Raw genomic sequence first — 17,069 nt, forward strand, 5'->3', positions numbered from 1 at the left:
TCCCTCAGCCTGGAGTCGATGTGTTCAGGCCATCAATCTTGTAGAATGTACAGCAAAGGGCCGTAGACGTGGCTTATATACTGTAGTCAGGTGAGGCGAAGCAGCAGAAGGCGGGGTCATAGAGGTACCATCCACTAGTCGAAGTAGGTCTTCGTCCGAAGGTTGGACAAGAATTCTTCAACACTTGTCCAACCTTTGGACGAAGACCTACTTCGACTAGTGGATGGTACCACTATGACCCCGCCTCCTCCTGCTTCGCCTCACCTGACTACAGTATATAAGCCACGTCTACGGCCCTGTGATGTACATTCTACAATATTGATGGACTGAACACATCGACACCAGGCTGAAGGACTGATTACCTCAAACTCCTTCTCTCCTTACACTCTTCTGCTTTGTATTGAACTGGTGAAGCCACTGTGTGGCGGAACGTTTCCTAAATAAAGATTCCCATATGTTGCATAAGTGTCTCAATCTTCAAAGGAGAATGGTGAAGAATAGGAGGAGTTTGAGGTAATCAGTCCCTCAGCCTTGAGTCGATGTAATCAGTCCATCAATCTTGAAAAGAATACAGCACATGTGAGAAGTGGCTTATATACTGTAGGCAGGTGAGGTGCAGCAGTAGTAGGTGGTATCACATTTGACAACTCCAAATGTGGAAGTTGGACATGCCTAAAGTTTAGGCAAGTGAAGAATTCCCTGTATTAAAGATACCCAAGTGTTGCATATGTGTCTAATTTATCAATAATATTGGTAGAATTACCGACAATATGTTAGGTAAAAGAATGCAAGTGTAACTTGTTAAGCCGTCACAATTAGTAACGGCTTGACAAAGCTCCTGGAGAACGAAACGTTGCCACAGTAAAATGTCACAATAATTGCACGTCTGTCCTTTTACCTAACAAGCTGTCAGTGGCCCTTATAAACCCAACATAGAAAGAACGGACAATCTGCTTCATATATTGAAGACGTTAACTACCATGGTATGAGGTCGTGTGAAGCTGTTGCTGCTTTTTTTTCATTAAAATGATGGATGTTAAGAGCGCTGTCAACACCTTCCTAAAATCAAAGCATATACAAGTACCTGATGAGTGGCTGACGGAATGTATTCAGTGGGTTCGGTCAGAAAATACCAATCAGAATGTGAGTTTATAATAGTAAGTGAATTATTATACCATGAATATACAATTCAAGGCGTATGCCTTGATGCTAGTGAAGGGCTTTTGATCCAAGGAGCTAGAGCTACCCTCCCATTCCATGGATTATCCCATGATTATTATTATTATTTACCAGGTGGAAATAAGTGGGCTATCCTAGGTTAAATTTACATAATTAAACTATAATTGGACTTCTGATCGTCTCTTCACTGATGGTTGTGGTGATCTGTTTATTTATCAGCTGGACTCGTATATGAACATCTCTTATAGGGGCACCCTAGTGGGTTTAGTGCTTTTTAATTATAATAATCATACAGGGGCACCCAGCACTACTGTGAGATGTACGTATATGGTTCAGAGAACTGATAAGTTGATAACTTAAGACACATCTTGATTGATGGACTGATTATATTACTCCAGGCTGAAGGAATGATTACTTCAAACTCCTGATCTTCACCATTCTTCTTTACATTAAACTGATGAAGCCACTGTGTGGTAAAACGTTTCCTAAATATACTTGTCTAATTTATCAACTACTGTGAGAGTTGTCAGGGATGTGTAACAGCCTTCACAACTGTCATTGATAATAGAACATGGTCACTTCATTTACAGCTTCTTTTTTTCAATGCAGTGACAATTACTATGTCTGCCTGCTTTGAAAGTTCCACCTTTAAATCAGCTTCACTGACTTTTTAATTGAAACAGATCACTACATTTATTCTGACTCTCACTTTTCACCCTTGTATACACCTTTTATAAGATGAGGGTCCATCATGTCAGTCAGGTGAAAGTCTAGAGACTTGATCAAGGGCTCAAACTGGTAATTCCTAACCCCTCTCCACCACAAACTCGAATAAGTAACTACACCTTCAGTACTTTAATTTAGTTAATCTACACATATGCTGATATGTATGATAATTTATGTAACTATTTATGTGTACCTGTACCTAAATAAGCTTACTTTTTATGAGGGAACTAACAGAAGTGTTTTAAGTTTTGTAATAAAACAGCAAAATAAATGATTAAAAGTGTTTTCTAACTAAATAATACAAAAATATTTTATCTAACCTTTTCTTACAGATCAACAGTAGCCAAAATGTCCCAGAAAAGGTCTATGAGCAATGGCTGTACTGTGATCTGACAGAGCTAGCAACCTGTTGTTTGCCCTTTGGTTTACAGCAAAAAAAAGCTACCACCATTACTGGTCACTTTGCCTTGCAGGTATGAGTGTTTCTGAACTCTTTTGATAGTATAACACAGTGGCTTAGACTTTTGTCTGGTATTTCCTTTCCTAGTAATATACACACCCTTCTGGGTTTTCTTTTGTTTTCTTACTAGTTCTTGTTCTTGTTTATTTCTTCTTATCACCGTGGGGAAGTGGAACAAAATTCTTCCTCCGTAAGCCATGCATGTCGTAAGAGGCGACTAAAATGCTGGGATCAAGGGGCTAGTAACCCCTTCTCCTGTATACATTACTAAAGTTAAAAAGAGAAACTTTTTTTTTTTTTTTGGCCAGTGTGCTTTGGTAGGATATGGCTGTTTGTTGAAAGAAGAAGAAAATAAGGATTGCTCTTGTGAAGAATCTGGGTTATATGTTTGAAATTTGTGAAGTTCCTTGCTGCATTAAAGTTGGATTTAAATGTGCTTTTTTATGAAGCTAGATTAGCTTACAAATATTGTACACATTTAGACTCCAAATGAATATTGTAATCTGATAGTTTTTTTCTTATCTTACTTCTGCCTGTATTGGGGTTACTCCATTTGCCATTAACCCTTTGACTGTCGCAAGCCCCTTTCTGAAACTTGTCATTCTATGTCGCAAAACTTTTGGAAAAAAAAAATTATTTTTTCTTATGAAATGATAGAGAATCTTTTCCCGGTGGTAATGACACCAAAAGTACGAAATTTGGTCGAAAACTCATGGAATTACGCTCCCGTGAAGTTAGCGGTCTCGGCGACATATACGCATCGGCGATTGAGCCCAGTTTTTTTGGCCAATTCCGTTGTTCCAGTTGACCAAACTCATAGCTGTTTCTTTAGAACTCCATTTTTTCTATCAGTTCAGTACAAGAAACTGCCCATTTACCAATTTGAACTACCCAATAAAGTGGTCAGAAATTGGCAATATGGCCAATTTCACACAAATTAAAAAAGATGCCAATTTCAAAATAGGGTCCAGAATGAACAATGTAGACATTCTTGGCACTAAAATAACATATCCTCTGTTCATTAGTCACATTTCTAGGCCCCTCTTATATTACTATTCCTTTCTATTTTTATTTTTTATTCATACAAAAAATACAAAATTTACTGTTATGCAGACTACTGCATTATTGTAAAAATGATATAAATAATATCAGTGCACTAGTGAAAGACTATTCGATTCCCCAGTTGACAAGTATTGGACGAGTGGTGTGATTTGCTTACTCCTGAACATTGGTAAAAATCGAACATTTCCGCTACTTAGAGTTCAATTTCAAGGTCGTTTTCATCGTGAAACTAATCAAAATCATCTCTATTTCTGTAATATGTTTTCCATTTTATCATGTGAGACCATGAAAACGAGAATACAACGATAAATACTATATGAAAATACACCTCAAAGTCGGCGTTTTAATCCAAAAAAATGGTCAGTTTTTTTTCTCATTATGCACTGCGTGCTGCAGGATTTTTTTTATGTGGTGCACACTGACCACACAGACCCAGTCTCTCACATGTGAGCCTACCAGCTTTCTTCTGCTTGATTTGAAGCCGCTAGAATCATTGAGCATATATATGTCCGAAACTGGCTCGTAAGACGTATATATACGACCAAAACAGTCAAAGGGTTAATCACTGTCAGAAACTAATTAGGAATTAATGTTAGTTACTTCTTTAGCAACAAAATGGAATTTTACATGCTTCCTTCATTCAGTTTCATTTGAGTATAATTTTTAGGTGAACCAGATTCGTGATGTTGGCCAAGCAGCTTATGCCCAGTTGCTCAGAATTCAAGGTGCAGAAACAGCAAATTCAGATGTATCAGCTGAAAACTCATATCAGGTAGAAATTGATTCATTCCTAATATAACATATCATCTTGTTTAAATTCATTGTGCCTTTTCTGTTCACTCAGCATGTGAAAACTTCCCAATTCATTTATCCTCTTAATACTTGAACTTTCAGCTTGCGGCTCCTAGTCAAAGATCTTGTCTGCTGCTCATATATTTTTACTTTATAACTTGCTTATTGTCTCTCCAGTTCTTTAACTTATCACTGTTTTTTTGGTACTGGAGTTTGGCCAACCTGTTTATTTGGAACTGAATATTTGGTAATATTAATTTTAATATTAATATTAATTATATTAATATTAATAGTATTAATATTAATATTAATATTAATATTAATATTAATATTAATATTTATTTTCATATAGTCGGACTTGAGTCCTGGAAATGGGAAGTACAATGCCTGCACTTTAAAGGAGGGGTTTGGGATATTGGCAGTTTGGAGGGATATGTTGTGTATCTTTATATGTGTATGCTTCTGGACTGTTGTATTCTGAGCACCTCTGCAAAAACAGTGATAATGTGTGAGTGAGGTGAAAGTGTTGAATGATGATGAAAGTATTTTCTTTTTGGGGATTTTCTTTCTTTTTTGGGTCACCCTGCCTCGGTGGGAGACGGCCGACTTGTTGAAAAAAAAAAAAATTAATTTTTTAGTTATTTGACCAGTGGCCAGCCACTGGAAAGTGCTTGTCTTTCGCATTTTTTTTTCTACAACGCATTTTAAAAATTTTATCCTTGGAATATTTATTATTATTACGTATTTTATTTATTATCACACTGGCCGATTCCCACCAAGGCAGGGTGGCCCGAAAAAGAAAAACTTTCACCATCATTCACTCCATCACTGTCTTGCCAGAAGGGTGCTTTACACTACAGTTTTTAAACTGCAACATTAACACCCCTCCTTCAGAGTGCAGGCACTGTACTTCCCATCTCCAGGACTCAAGTCTGGCCTGCCGGTTTCCCTGAATCCCTTTATAAATGTTACTTTGCTCACACTCCAACAGCACGTCAAGTATTAAAAACCATTTGTCTCCATTCACTCCTATCAAACACGCTCACGCATGCCTGCTGGAAGTCCAAGCCCCTCGCACACAAAACCTCCTTTACCCCCTCCCTCCAACCTTTCCTAGGCCGACCCCTACCCCGCCTTCCTTCCACTACAGACTGATACACTCTTGAAGTCATTCTGTTTCGCTCCATTCTCTCTACATGTCCGAACCACCTCAACAACCCTTCCTCAGCCCTGTGGACAACAGTTTTGGTAATCCCGCACCTCCTCCTAACTTCCAAACTACGAATTCTCTGCATTATATTCACACCACACATTGCCCTCAGACATGACATCTCCACTGCCTCCAGCCTTCTCCTCGCTGCAACATTCATCACCCATGCTTCACACCCATATAAGAGCGTTGGTAAAACTATACTCTCATACATTCCCCTCTTTGCCTCCAAGGACAAAGTTCTTTGTCTCCACAGACTCCTAAGTGCACCACTCACTCTTTTTCCCTCATCAATTCTATGATTCTATGATCCTTGGAATAACAATAGTAATCAAAAAGCTATCCAGTGTCTTCTTTACACTTCTAGATTGTTATTATTATTAACATTATTAATTGTAATAATAATTATTTTACATATTAGTGTTGTTGTTATGGTATGCACTAAACTCTTAAGAGTCATACAGTGCCTGGGGAAGAATAAGTAGCCACCTATGTTCTGAGGAAAGAAACATAATCCCTGGTTTCTTAGATCTGGGTAATTCTATTGGAGGGGCTACATTACTAGAGCTGAGTAGTCATGTTTGATATATAAATTATTAGCAAGCAAATTAAGAAGCATTTATATTCCAACAGCCTTCCTCTCTTATTCAGCACTTTTATTTTTCAAAAATATTACATTTAAGTTTGTTTTTGTGTTGTCTGATATGCCTTTTCATTTCCTTAGCCAGGTTGGGAGCCAAAACCAACTAGAATGTTGGTGCTACAGCTAACAGATGGCACGAGTGTAGTGCAGGCTATGGAGTACCGCTTAATACCTAGACTTAATGCCAACCTGAAGCCTGGCTCAAAGGTATCTTAGCTAGTCACATCAATTTTGGTATTATGCAATATATTTAGTAAGAGGGAGGTGAAAGTGTATAAACTAAGGGAGGAGGAAGTTCAGGTGAGATATAAGTGACTATTGGCAGAAAGGTGGGCTAGTGCAAAGATGAGTAGTGGGGGGGTTGAAGAGGGTTGGAATAGTTTTAAAAATGCAGTATTAGAATGTGGGGCAGAAGTTTGTGGTTATAGGAGGGTGGGGGCAGGAGGAAAGAGGAGTGATTGGTGGAATGATGAAGTAAAGGGTGTGATAAAAGAGAAAAAGGTAGCTTATGAGAGGTTTTTACAAAGCAGAAGTGTTATAAGAAGAGCAGAGTATATGGAGAGTAAAAGAAAGGTAAAGAGAGTGGTGAGAGAGTGCAAAAGGAGAGCAGATGATAGAGTGGGAGAGGCACTGTCAAGCAATTTTAATGAAAATAAGAAAAAATTTTGGAGTGAGTTAAACAAGTTAAGAAAGCCTAGGGAAAGTATGGATTTGTCAGTTAAAAACAGAGTAGGGGAGTTAGTAGATGGGGAGATGGAGGTATTAGGTAGATGGCGAGAATATTTTGAGGAACTTTTAAATGTTAAGGAAGAAAGAGAGGCAGTAATTTCATGCATTGGTCAGGGAGGTATACCATCTTTTAGGAGTGAAGAAGAGCAGAATGTAAGTGTGGGGGAGGTACGTGAGGCATTACGTAAAATGAAAGGGGGTAAAGCAGCTGGAACTGATGGGATCATGACAGAAATGTTAAAAGCAGGGGGGGATATAGTGTTGGAGTGGCTGCTACTTTTGTTTAATAAATGTATGAAAGAGGGGAAGGTACCTAGGGATTGGCGGAGAGCATGTATAGTCCCTTTATATAAAGGGAAAGGGGACAAAAGAGACTGTAAAAATTATAGAGGAATAAGTTTACTGAGTATACCAGGAAATGTGTACGGTAGGGTTATAATTGAAAGAATTAGAGATAAGACAGAATGTAGGATTGCGGATGAGCAAGGAGGTTTCAGAGTGGGTAGGGGATGTGTAGATCAAGTGTTTACATTGAAGCATATATGTGAACAGTATTTAGATAAAGGTAGGGAAGTTTTTATTGCATTTATGGATTTAGAAAAGGCATATGATAGAGTGGATAGAGGAGCAATGTGGCAGATGTTGCAAGTATATGGAATAGGAGGTAAGTTATTTAATGCTGTAAAGAGTTTTTATGAGGATAGTGAGGCTCAGGTTAGGGTGTGTAGAAGAGAGGGAGACTACTTCCCGGTAAAAGTAGGTCTTAGACAGGGATGTGTAATGTCACCATGGTTGTTTAATATATTTATAGATGGGGTTGTAAAGGAAGTAAATGCTAGGGTGTTCGGGAGAGGGGTGGGATTAAATTTTGGGGAATCAAATTCAAAATGGGAATTGACACAGTTACTTTTTGCTGATGATACTGTGCTTATGGGAGATTCTAAAGAAAAATTGCAAAGGTTAGTGGATGAGTTTGGGAATGTGTGTAAAGGTAGAAAGTTGAAAGTGAACATAGAAAAGAGTAAGGTGATGAGGGTATCAAATGATTTAGATAAAGAAAAATTGGATATCAAATTGGGGAGGAGGAGTATGGAAGAAGTGAATGTTTTCAGATACTTGGGAGTTGATGTGTCGGCGGATGGATTTATGAAGGATGAGGTTAATCATAGAATTGATGAGGGAAAAAAGGTGAGTGGTGCGTTGAGGTATATGTGGAGTCAAAAAACGTTATCTATGGAGGCAAAGAAGGGAATGTATGAAAGTATAGTAGTACCAACACTCTTATATGGGTTTGAAGCTTGGGTGGTAAATGCAGCAGTGAGGAGGTGGTTGGAGGCAGTGGAGATGTCCTGTTTAAGGGCAATGTGTGATGTAAATATTATGCAGAAAATTCGGAGTGTGGAAATTAGGAAAAGGTGTGGAGTTAATAAAAGTATTAGTCAGAGGGCAGAAGAGGGGTTGTTGAGGTGGTTTGGTCATTTAGAGAGAATGGATCAAAGTAGAATGACATGGAAAGCATATAAATCTATAGGGGAAGGAAGGCGGGGTAGGGGTCGTCCTCGAAAGGGTTGGAGAGAGGGGGTAAAGGAGGTTTTGTGGGCAAGGGGCTTGGACTTCCAGCAAGCGTGCGTGAGCGTGTTAGATAGGAGTGAATGGAGACGAATGGTACTTGGGACCTGACGATCTGTTGGAGTGTGAGCAGGGTAATATTTAGTGAAGGGATTCAGGGAAACCGGTTATTTTCATATAGTCGGACTTGAGTCCTGGAAATGGGAAGTACAATGCCTGCACTTTAAAGGAGGGGTTTGGGATATTGGCAGTTTGGAGGGATATGTTGTGTATCTTCATACGTGTATGCTTCTAAACTGTTGTATTCTGAGCACCTCTGCAAAAACAGTGATAATGTGCGAGTGTGGTGAAAGTGTTGAATGATGATGAAAGTATTTTCTTTTTGGGGATTTTCTTTCATTTTTTTGGGTCACCCTGCCTCGGTGGGAGACGGCCGACTTGTTGAAAAAAAAAAAAATGAAACTTTATGATTAAGTATATACTTAGCCATTTGGAAGAGTACAGAAAATGCAGGTACTAGTAGTTTCATACTTTAATATATGCAATGAATTTATAGGATACTAAATGAAAGAAAAATATTGTATTGATGAAGGTGCACAATATTTATTGTATAGTTTCCTGCCTTCATTATCACCTATATGCCGCTTTTACAAGCCATTAAAGTGTGTTACCTGAAGGATATTTGGATGGAGCAACTCTTTTCATATTCAAGTGGTTTATTAAAATAATTGTGCATAAAATATTATGTAATCAAAGCTGCACTGAAGATTTAACTTTGGATGGGGAGATACATTTAAATTTATTTATTTATTTTTTTTTTAACAAGTCGGCCGTCTCCCACCGAGGCAGGGTGACCCAAAAAAGAAAGAAAATCCCCAAAAAGAAAATACTTTCATCATCATTCAACACTTTCACCACACTCACACATTATCACTGTTTTTGCAGAGGTGCTCAGAATACAACAGTTTAGAAGCATGTACGTATAAAGATACACAACATATCCCTCCAAACTGCCAATATCCCAAACCCCTCCTTTAAAGTGCAGGCATTGTACTTCCCATTTCCAGGACTCAAGTCCGACTGTATGAAAATAACCGGTTTCCCTGAATCCCTTCACTAAATATTACCCTGCTCACACTAAATTTATATTAAGATAAAAAAAAATATTAAAATACTTCTTAGAGACAACAAACTTACATTAATACTGTACGTTGGTATGTGCTCACCTGTGCACAAACAATGAAGAGTGTCTATTCAATACTTGTAATAAATTACTTCTTCATAAATTGTAAAATATTTATACCATTTGTCTTTACACTGGCTGCTAATATATGCAATAACTAGTTTATGCTTAGTTAAAATCTATATTTGACAGTGTATAACGTGACTCATAAGCATCTTGTAGACAAAGAAAATAGCTATATCACAACTGACTTCATCTCTCTAGCATGCATTAATTATTTTTTGGCAGATCTTGATATCCGGAACTATACAGGCACGCCGTGGCATATTGCTCTTGACTCAAGAGCACATAACCATTTTAGGAGGGGAGATTGAAACCTTGCTTATTCCAAATGCCTTGGAAAACATTCTTGCTAGGCAATTGTAAGTATTAATTTCCTTTTTTCTCTAATTTTGTAGTAATTTAAAAAAAAAATTGTAGCAATATTTGTAAATATTTTTACCCTTTTCTAGTTCTTAACCCTTAAACTGTCCAAACATAGATCTACATTCATGTGCGTAGCGCTCCAAATGTAGATCTATGTTTTTTCACATAAGAAAGCATGTAATATAGAAAGTTCGGAGCGCTACATACGTGAACATAGATCTACGTTTGCACAGTTGAAGGGTTAAATATGATAATCATATTGCATTTGTTGCCTTATATGATTCCTATATTGCATTTGCTGCTGAGTATGATTCCTGTATTGCATTTGTTGCTTTGTATGATTCCTGTATTGCATTTGTTGCTTTGTATGATTCCTGTATTGCATGTGTTGCTTTGTATGATTCCTGTATTGCATTTGTTGCTTTGTATGATTCCTGTATTGCATTTGTTGCTTTGTATGATTCCTGTATTGCATTTGTTGCTTTGTATGATTCCTGTATTGCATTTGTTGCTTTGTATGATTCCTGTATTGCATTTGTTGCTTTGTATGATTCCTGTATTGCATTTGTTGCTTTGTATGATTCCTGTATTGCATTTGTTGCTTTGTATGATTCCTGTATTGCATTTGCTGCTGAGTATGATTTCTGTATTGCATTTGCTGCTGAGCATGATAGTTGTACTGAATTTGCCATTGTACCTATTCTTATCAATGAGTTTAATTTTGTTTTACAGAGGGACTGAGGAAAATGAGATGCCAAGAGAGTATGTAGACACAGCCTCTACCCAGGTAGCTCCAAGTCAGACCACCCAGTATTACCCTTCCCAGCTTAATGCAGCTTCTACTAGATCTCAGAATTCTTGGCCACCTACAAGAGGAGGGACACAGGCTTCAACTAGAGGTAGAGGCCAGGTAATGATTGGTTTCTCTAGAGCTCTGATGTTTAAAATAATAGTGTAGATAAAAAATAATCATGTTATGAATATACAGGTACATTGCAGTGGCTTTAGATAATACATACTCATTCAGTGAATGCAATTACTATAGTCTTTTCCCCATGTGTCTTCCACATCTATGTAATCAGGCAATGAAAAAGGATGTAAACACAACAGCATTCTTGATAAGAAAATGCAGATACCTTGAAAGAGTACCATCACTCGTGTGGCATTTGTTATTTGAAAGATTCTTTTCAGTCTACCCTTATTTTCTGGCCAGCATTACATTTGCTTTATTATGCTTGTAAGTGTCATCTTATAGGTAGTAGGTTGGTAAACAGCAACCGCCCAGGGAGGTACTACCGTCCTGCCAAGTGAGTGTACAACGAAAGCCTGTAATTGTTTTACATGATGGTAGGATTGCTGGTGTCTTTTGTCTGTCTCATAAACATGCAAGATTTCAGGTATGTCTTGCTACTTCTACTTGCATTTAGGTCACACTACACATACATGTACAAGCACATATATACACACACACCCCTCTGGGTTTTCTTCTATTTTCTTTCTAGTTCTTGTTCTTGTTTATTTCCTCTTACCTCCATGGGGAAGTGGAACAGAATTCTTCCTCCGTAAGCCATGCGTGTTGTAAGAGGCAACTAAAATGCCGGGAGCAAGGGGCTAGTAACCCCTTCTCCTGTATATATTACTAAATTTAAAAAGAGAAACTTTAGTTTTTTCTTTTGGGCCACCCCGCCTCGGTGGGATACGGCTGGTATGTTGAAAGAAAGAAGAAGTGTCATCTTGTTCTAAAAAATTATTTTTTCCTGTATTTTTCATTTCTTTTTTTATATGAAATTTCTCTATTCTTGCACACTTTGATATGAAAAACACACTCAACTTGTACAGCCCATCCATAATGTATATCTGGAAAATTATTCACCTTCTGTCTAATAATAGCTAGCAGAAGTATCTATACAGCATGTGTGTGTTCTCTCTTCCCTGAGCAAGAAGAGGTTTCATAAGTTATCTATCACCTATGGTCAGGTATTTTTTTAATCAAACAGAAGCATTTGACAAATAAAATGATTCCATGACATTTTCTAGATTCTTCATTTGTTCAGGAAATAAGTGCTGAATGTTACCCTGAAATTACCTCAAACTTAATCATTTTTTTCTTTTAACAGGCTAGCATAGCTGCACCTTCAAGCAATAGCTTTGATGAATTGGGTGATGATGATTTTCTTGATGCAGACTTTGAAGCTGCTATAAGCCAAATTGAAAATCAAGCATTGCCACTTTCTGCAGCTAATTCCTCATCTTCAGGGCTATCAAACAAATCATCCACAGCTATGTCAAAAACAAGGTCTAATACGGCTGGAGACTTGAGTACCAGTAATGTTATTTATAAGAATAGTAATGAATCAAGCAGAAAAATTTTGAACCTAACTAATACTATAAATACATCAGAAAGTAATACAGACATGGAAGTGAGAAACATGGATGATGATATAATTATTGATGATGACATCTTCAGTGATGATATTGATGATGAACTCCTACTTTCTGCAGAAGGACAGGTTGATAAATTGATACCAAATTCAGCAGTGTCAACATCAACAAAAAGAATGCGTCAGGACACCACTAAATGTGATGAAAAGTCATCAGATCTTGCAAAACAATCTAGTAGTTTTTCTAACTTGTCTACAACTTCAAAAAATCATTCATTAACAGGTATTAGACAAGCTAGCACTTCTTGTATTAGCACACTAACACCAAATATTAAAAAGGTGCAGCCGGTAACTAATAAATTAAGTAAATTAACAACACTTCAGAAACACAGCAAACAGCAAGCAAAGCAATCGAGCCTAAAGAGTTTTTTAACCCAGTTACCAAGTCAGTCTTCTGGAAGTAACAGTTTGTCAAATTCCAAAACCTTCCAGCAAGATAATCAAGTTCAAGATGATTTTCAGGAAGAATTTTTTTCAGATTCTGAAATGACAATAATGTCAGATTCATTGGACATGGAAACCTCTTGTGCAGCAACTTCTTTGTCTTCGGAATTGAAACTGAAAGTAACACCTTCAATAAGTAGTCACTTTGAGCAACCTGCTACTAAAGCACCACAGATAAAATACAATGAGAGTTCTTTATTATTAAGTAAAAATATAGCACAAATAATTAAGCAAGAGCCACCTTTTACATATCTCATCCTCTTACCAGAGAAACCATCTGTTACTCAGGTTTGTGATTTTAATGTCAGTTTTTAAATTAATTGCCAAATCACGGATATCTGTTTTATAGCAGCACTGTATGACCCTGGTGGTTTAGCATGGCCGATGTGTTAATAAAAAAAATAATATCTTATGAAACATTTTAAAGCTTTATTTGACTTTCTGCTGATATCGGTATTTCACCATATAATTCTTTGTACATATGTTAAATTTAATTTTTTTTTATATTGGTCATTGATAGTTTATTAGTTTTCTCCTCGGTATGCTAAAATATTATATTTGGTCTTTTAATAGGAATTTGTAGTGAAGGGTTTTATCATGACTTTAGTATCTCGTCTGGAACAATCAGCAGGGACGTGGAAACTCACTGTTATGATCAACGATGGAACAGCCTCATGTGAGGCAGATGTTGATGACCACGTAAGTGCAAGGTTTCATATAAATTTTTTCTTAAATTGCATTTATATGATTGTTTTTTGCTCTGTGTTTTTATTCTGTATAATTCTTCACATTGGTCCAACATATGAGTAATAATAGTTCACCTTGACACAGACCAGATGAGTGTTATTGTATAACTCTTGATATTGATTCTGAAATGATGAGGAATGTGTTACTCTTCATATGTGTTTAGAACTTACAAATGTGTGGTTCTTTATATCCTTACTGTTTTTAGGTTCTTCAGGAACTCATAGGCATGAGTGTAGAAGAAATGATTCAGAAGAAAATTGAAGCCAAGAGCAATCCAGTCCTCAAATCACAGCTTGTCAAGGTATGTAATTATACTGTATAGTTGTTCATTGGCCTCTCTCAGAATACTTAAATAATTAATTTATGATAGATTTTAATAGTTCATTTTAGTGCAAGATCCACGAGTTTAGTGAAAAAATCTTGAAGTGTGTCTTCTTTACAAATTTCTTTTAGCTTGCTTTTTCATTACTATACTTCATGTGTACTGCTTAATTCATAATCTATATTTGATGTTGTTTTTAATCTTGTTTTACAGAACATGTAATGACCATAATTAAATTATAAGGTAAATTGTATAAGGGAAACACTGGTACATAATAGTCATCAAACATAAGTAAATTATCCGAAGTGGATAGCCTTTTTGTTTTTTACACACCGGCTGTCTCCATCATTAATTCTATTACTGTCTTGTCAGAGGCAGGCCACTATTACAGCTCAGATGCCTCTCCAAACTGCAGTATCCCCACTCCTTCTTCAGAGTGCAGACACTGTACTTCCCACCTCCAGGACTCAAGCCCAGCTAACCAGTTTCCACAGTTCTCTTGATACATGTTACCTTGTTCACACTCCAACAGCATGTCAAGTCATATAACCCACTTGCCTATGCTTACTTCCATCTAACATGCTCACACATGTACACTAATGTTTTTAATAAAAATAGCCTTCAGTATCACTGTAGCCTTATAAATCACTTGATTGCTCACTCCAAGACCCAGCAGTTGCTATTTCATTCCTGGTTATGTGATCTCTCTGCATAATAATAGTGTTAATGATAACAGATCTCCACAGATTAAGTGACACACAAAAAGTAACAGGATCCTTTCCTATGCCTCATGAAAATAATGACTGTTGGCTCTCCTAATAAAAATTCCAGATCAAAAAAATTGGAGCTAACCTTTTTCTTGGATCAAACTGAGTTACCTCCCATTTCCCAGGTGCAGTAGACCTTACAGATTTAGTACTTATCCGGTTTTGAGGGGCATCTGAGCTGTAGTGTTAACACCCCGGGCAAAACAGTGATGGTGAAAGTGTTTCTTCTTTTTCAGGTCACCTTACCTTGGTGGGAGACAGCCAGTGTTGAAAAAAAAATAATAATAATCATAATCTTGATATAGAGAAAGCTAATCAAGAACCTGAATAGTTCTTCTTCCTCACCCTATTACTTTTAAATTAAATACTCGGAAAAAATGCTGTAAACTATAATCTTCCCTTACAGAACGTTGGTGGGTGTCAACAGAAGCTGATCTCCTTGTGCAGTCTCCTTCACCTGCGAGTGTCTGCAGACTATACAAGACCAAGACTCACAGCCATAACTTCTCTTACTACCACTGTGGCTCACCAACTTACCAAAAGATTATCTCTGAACTCATGAAAACTTCTAGTTTAGTTATTAATTTTTTATTGTACAACTGAATTTTGATATAATTCAACATTTTTTAAAATGGAAATACTAAATATATTTATCCAAAATGAGATCACTAAAAATGCCCTTTCTAATTTTGTTGTCCTCAGCTTAAATGCCCTTTCTAATTTTGTTGTCCTCAGCTTAAATACTTTTATGTCAACATGCAAGAGAACAAATAATTTAAGGTATAATAAAATTCTTCCTTCACTATTATAAACGAAAACTATATAGAGAAAGGGGTGATTATCTCGTCTGATTAATGTCTGAAAGGCATCATTGTGATAGCCATACAACTCTCAAGCTATCTGCTGCTCAGTACTCTTATTATTTTTGGAGGGGGGAGGTAGGAATCTACTTTCCTAAATAGCATAATGACAGATTTTTTGATGCATTGATATGCCTGTTAGTTAATCATAGTTGCTGTGCAAGAAAAGTACTGTAATATATTTTTAATTTAGCTTTATTTACAATTTTGCTGTTCACCTAAAACTTCTACACCAATTATTTTGTTGGGGGTCCAAAGTGTTGTCAGTTACAGCATTGCCTGGGAGTTAAACTGATCTCCCTAAATTATAGTCAACCAGTGTTCTCAGTATATTGCACTGTTGAAGATTCCTTACAGTATAAAATGAGCTTAAGGATATTGCTTGGAAAATGGCATTTAAGTTGACATCAAATATTTTCCTCACGTTCTCCAAAGACTATTTTACAGAGGTTGTGTAAGAAAGAACAATAGTACTGCACAGGGCCAGAGTAAGGCATGGGTTTTAGGGCCTGCAGCCCAGGGGTGTCTGCCAGTTGGAGGGCCTCCAGAGATTAAGTGAAAAGTGAAAAGGGGAATGAATAATGTTTTCTCCCTCAAAAGGACATGCATATTATGCTTGCCTTCTCTTTGAGGGTATACATGAATCAAAACTTTTTTTTCTTTTGAAAATATCACTTGGGCCCTCACAGTACCTGTAGCCCAGGGGCCTCTCAGTACCTGTAGCCCAGAGGCCTCTCAGTACCTGTAGCCCAGGGTCCTCACAGTACCTGTAGCCCAGGGGCCTCACAGTACCTGTAGCCCAGGGGCTTCACAGTACCTGTAGCCCAGGGGCCTCAGTACCTGTAGCCCAGGGGCCTCACAGTACCTGTAGCCCAGGGGCCTCACAGTACCTATAGCCCAGGGGCCTCACAGTACCTGTAGCCCAGGGGCCTCACAGTACCTGTAACCCAGGGGCCTCACAGTACCTGTAGCCCAGGGGTCTCACAGTACCTGTAGCCCAGAGGCCTACAAAATCTTAGTCCAGCTCTGATCCTGTAGTATGAATCAAGTTACTAATGTTGATGAGCCATAATATTATGTCACTTACAGCATGCAGCTTATGTTGACCATTACTAGTAGCTGTGAATCTCAGTGACAGAGCATAAAGAAAATAACTTTTGAAAGTACTGTAATATTTCCACAGGAAAATATACATTTATAAATTGGTAAAATTTAATTTTAATAGTTTACATAAAAATATATTCTTCTGTATATATAAATTATATATGCAGCCTCTCTTCAATTAGTGACATACTCGTTTACCAATGACTCAGACTTACGATGAGCTCTCTGACAAGTATGCATACCTAAATAATGTATATTAGAGCTGATTTCGTCGATTCTGTTTATTACAATATACAGTACACTATATAAAAATATACTAAAAATGTTATAAATGGTGCAAGGGTGACATTAAAGCAATATCAAAGATGGTTTACATAAACCCACTACTGTTATTGTATGCTCCTC

General features: G+C 37.2%; 1 protein-coding gene across 5 annotated transcripts; it reads left to right on the forward strand.

The window, feature by feature from the left end:
- The first annotated feature begins 896 nt into the window (after positions 1 to 896).
- On the forward strand, positions 897 to 16,771 carry LOC128690066 (recQ-mediated genome instability protein 1). 5 transcript variants are annotated; one of them, XM_053778628.2, is made up of 10 exons: positions 898 to 1,143; positions 2,238 to 2,378; positions 4,095 to 4,199; positions 6,154 to 6,279; positions 9,842 to 9,975; positions 10,712 to 10,889; positions 12,097 to 13,152; positions 13,438 to 13,563; positions 13,817 to 13,912; positions 15,107 to 16,771. In XM_053778628.2, exons 1-10 carry the CDS (start codon positions 1,027 to 1,029, stop codon positions 15,260 to 15,262), a joined length of 2,235 nt encoding a protein of 744 aa, XP_053634603.1. In that variant the 5' UTR covers positions 898 to 1,026; the 3' UTR covers positions 15,263 to 16,771. The 5 variants fall into 5 exon arrangements, with proteins under 5 accessions (XP_053634606.1, XP_053634605.1, XP_069944653.1 ...); XM_053778629.2 differs by having other exon boundaries at positions 935 to 1,157; XM_053778631.2 differs by lacking the exon at positions 6,154 to 6,279 and having other exon boundaries at positions 897 to 1,143.
- Positions 16,772 to 17,069: the final 298 nt, after the last annotated feature.

This window comes from Cherax quadricarinatus, chromosome 25 (assembly GCF_038502225.1).
Source record: "Cherax quadricarinatus isolate ZL_2023a chromosome 25, ASM3850222v1, whole genome shotgun sequence".
Classification (NCBI taxonomy): domain Eukaryota; kingdom Metazoa; phylum Arthropoda; class Malacostraca; order Decapoda; family Parastacidae; genus Cherax; species Cherax quadricarinatus.

What these genes read in the sequence shown, in the direction of transcription:
- LOC128690066 (XM_053778628.2), top strand. Translation starts at nt 1,027, where the DNA reads ATGATGGATGTTAAGAGCGCTGTCAACACCTTCCTAAAATCAAAGCAT. An exon ending in CAGAAAATACCAATCAGAAT is followed by an intron (nt 1,144 to 2,237) that starts GTGAGTTTATAA and finishes CTTTTCTTACAG; the next exon opens with ATCAACAGTAGCCAAAATGT. An exon ending in CAGCTGAAAACTCATATCAG is followed by an intron (nt 4,200 to 6,153) that starts GTAGAAATTGAT and finishes TCATTTCCTTAG; the next exon opens with CCAGGTTGGGAGCCAAAACC.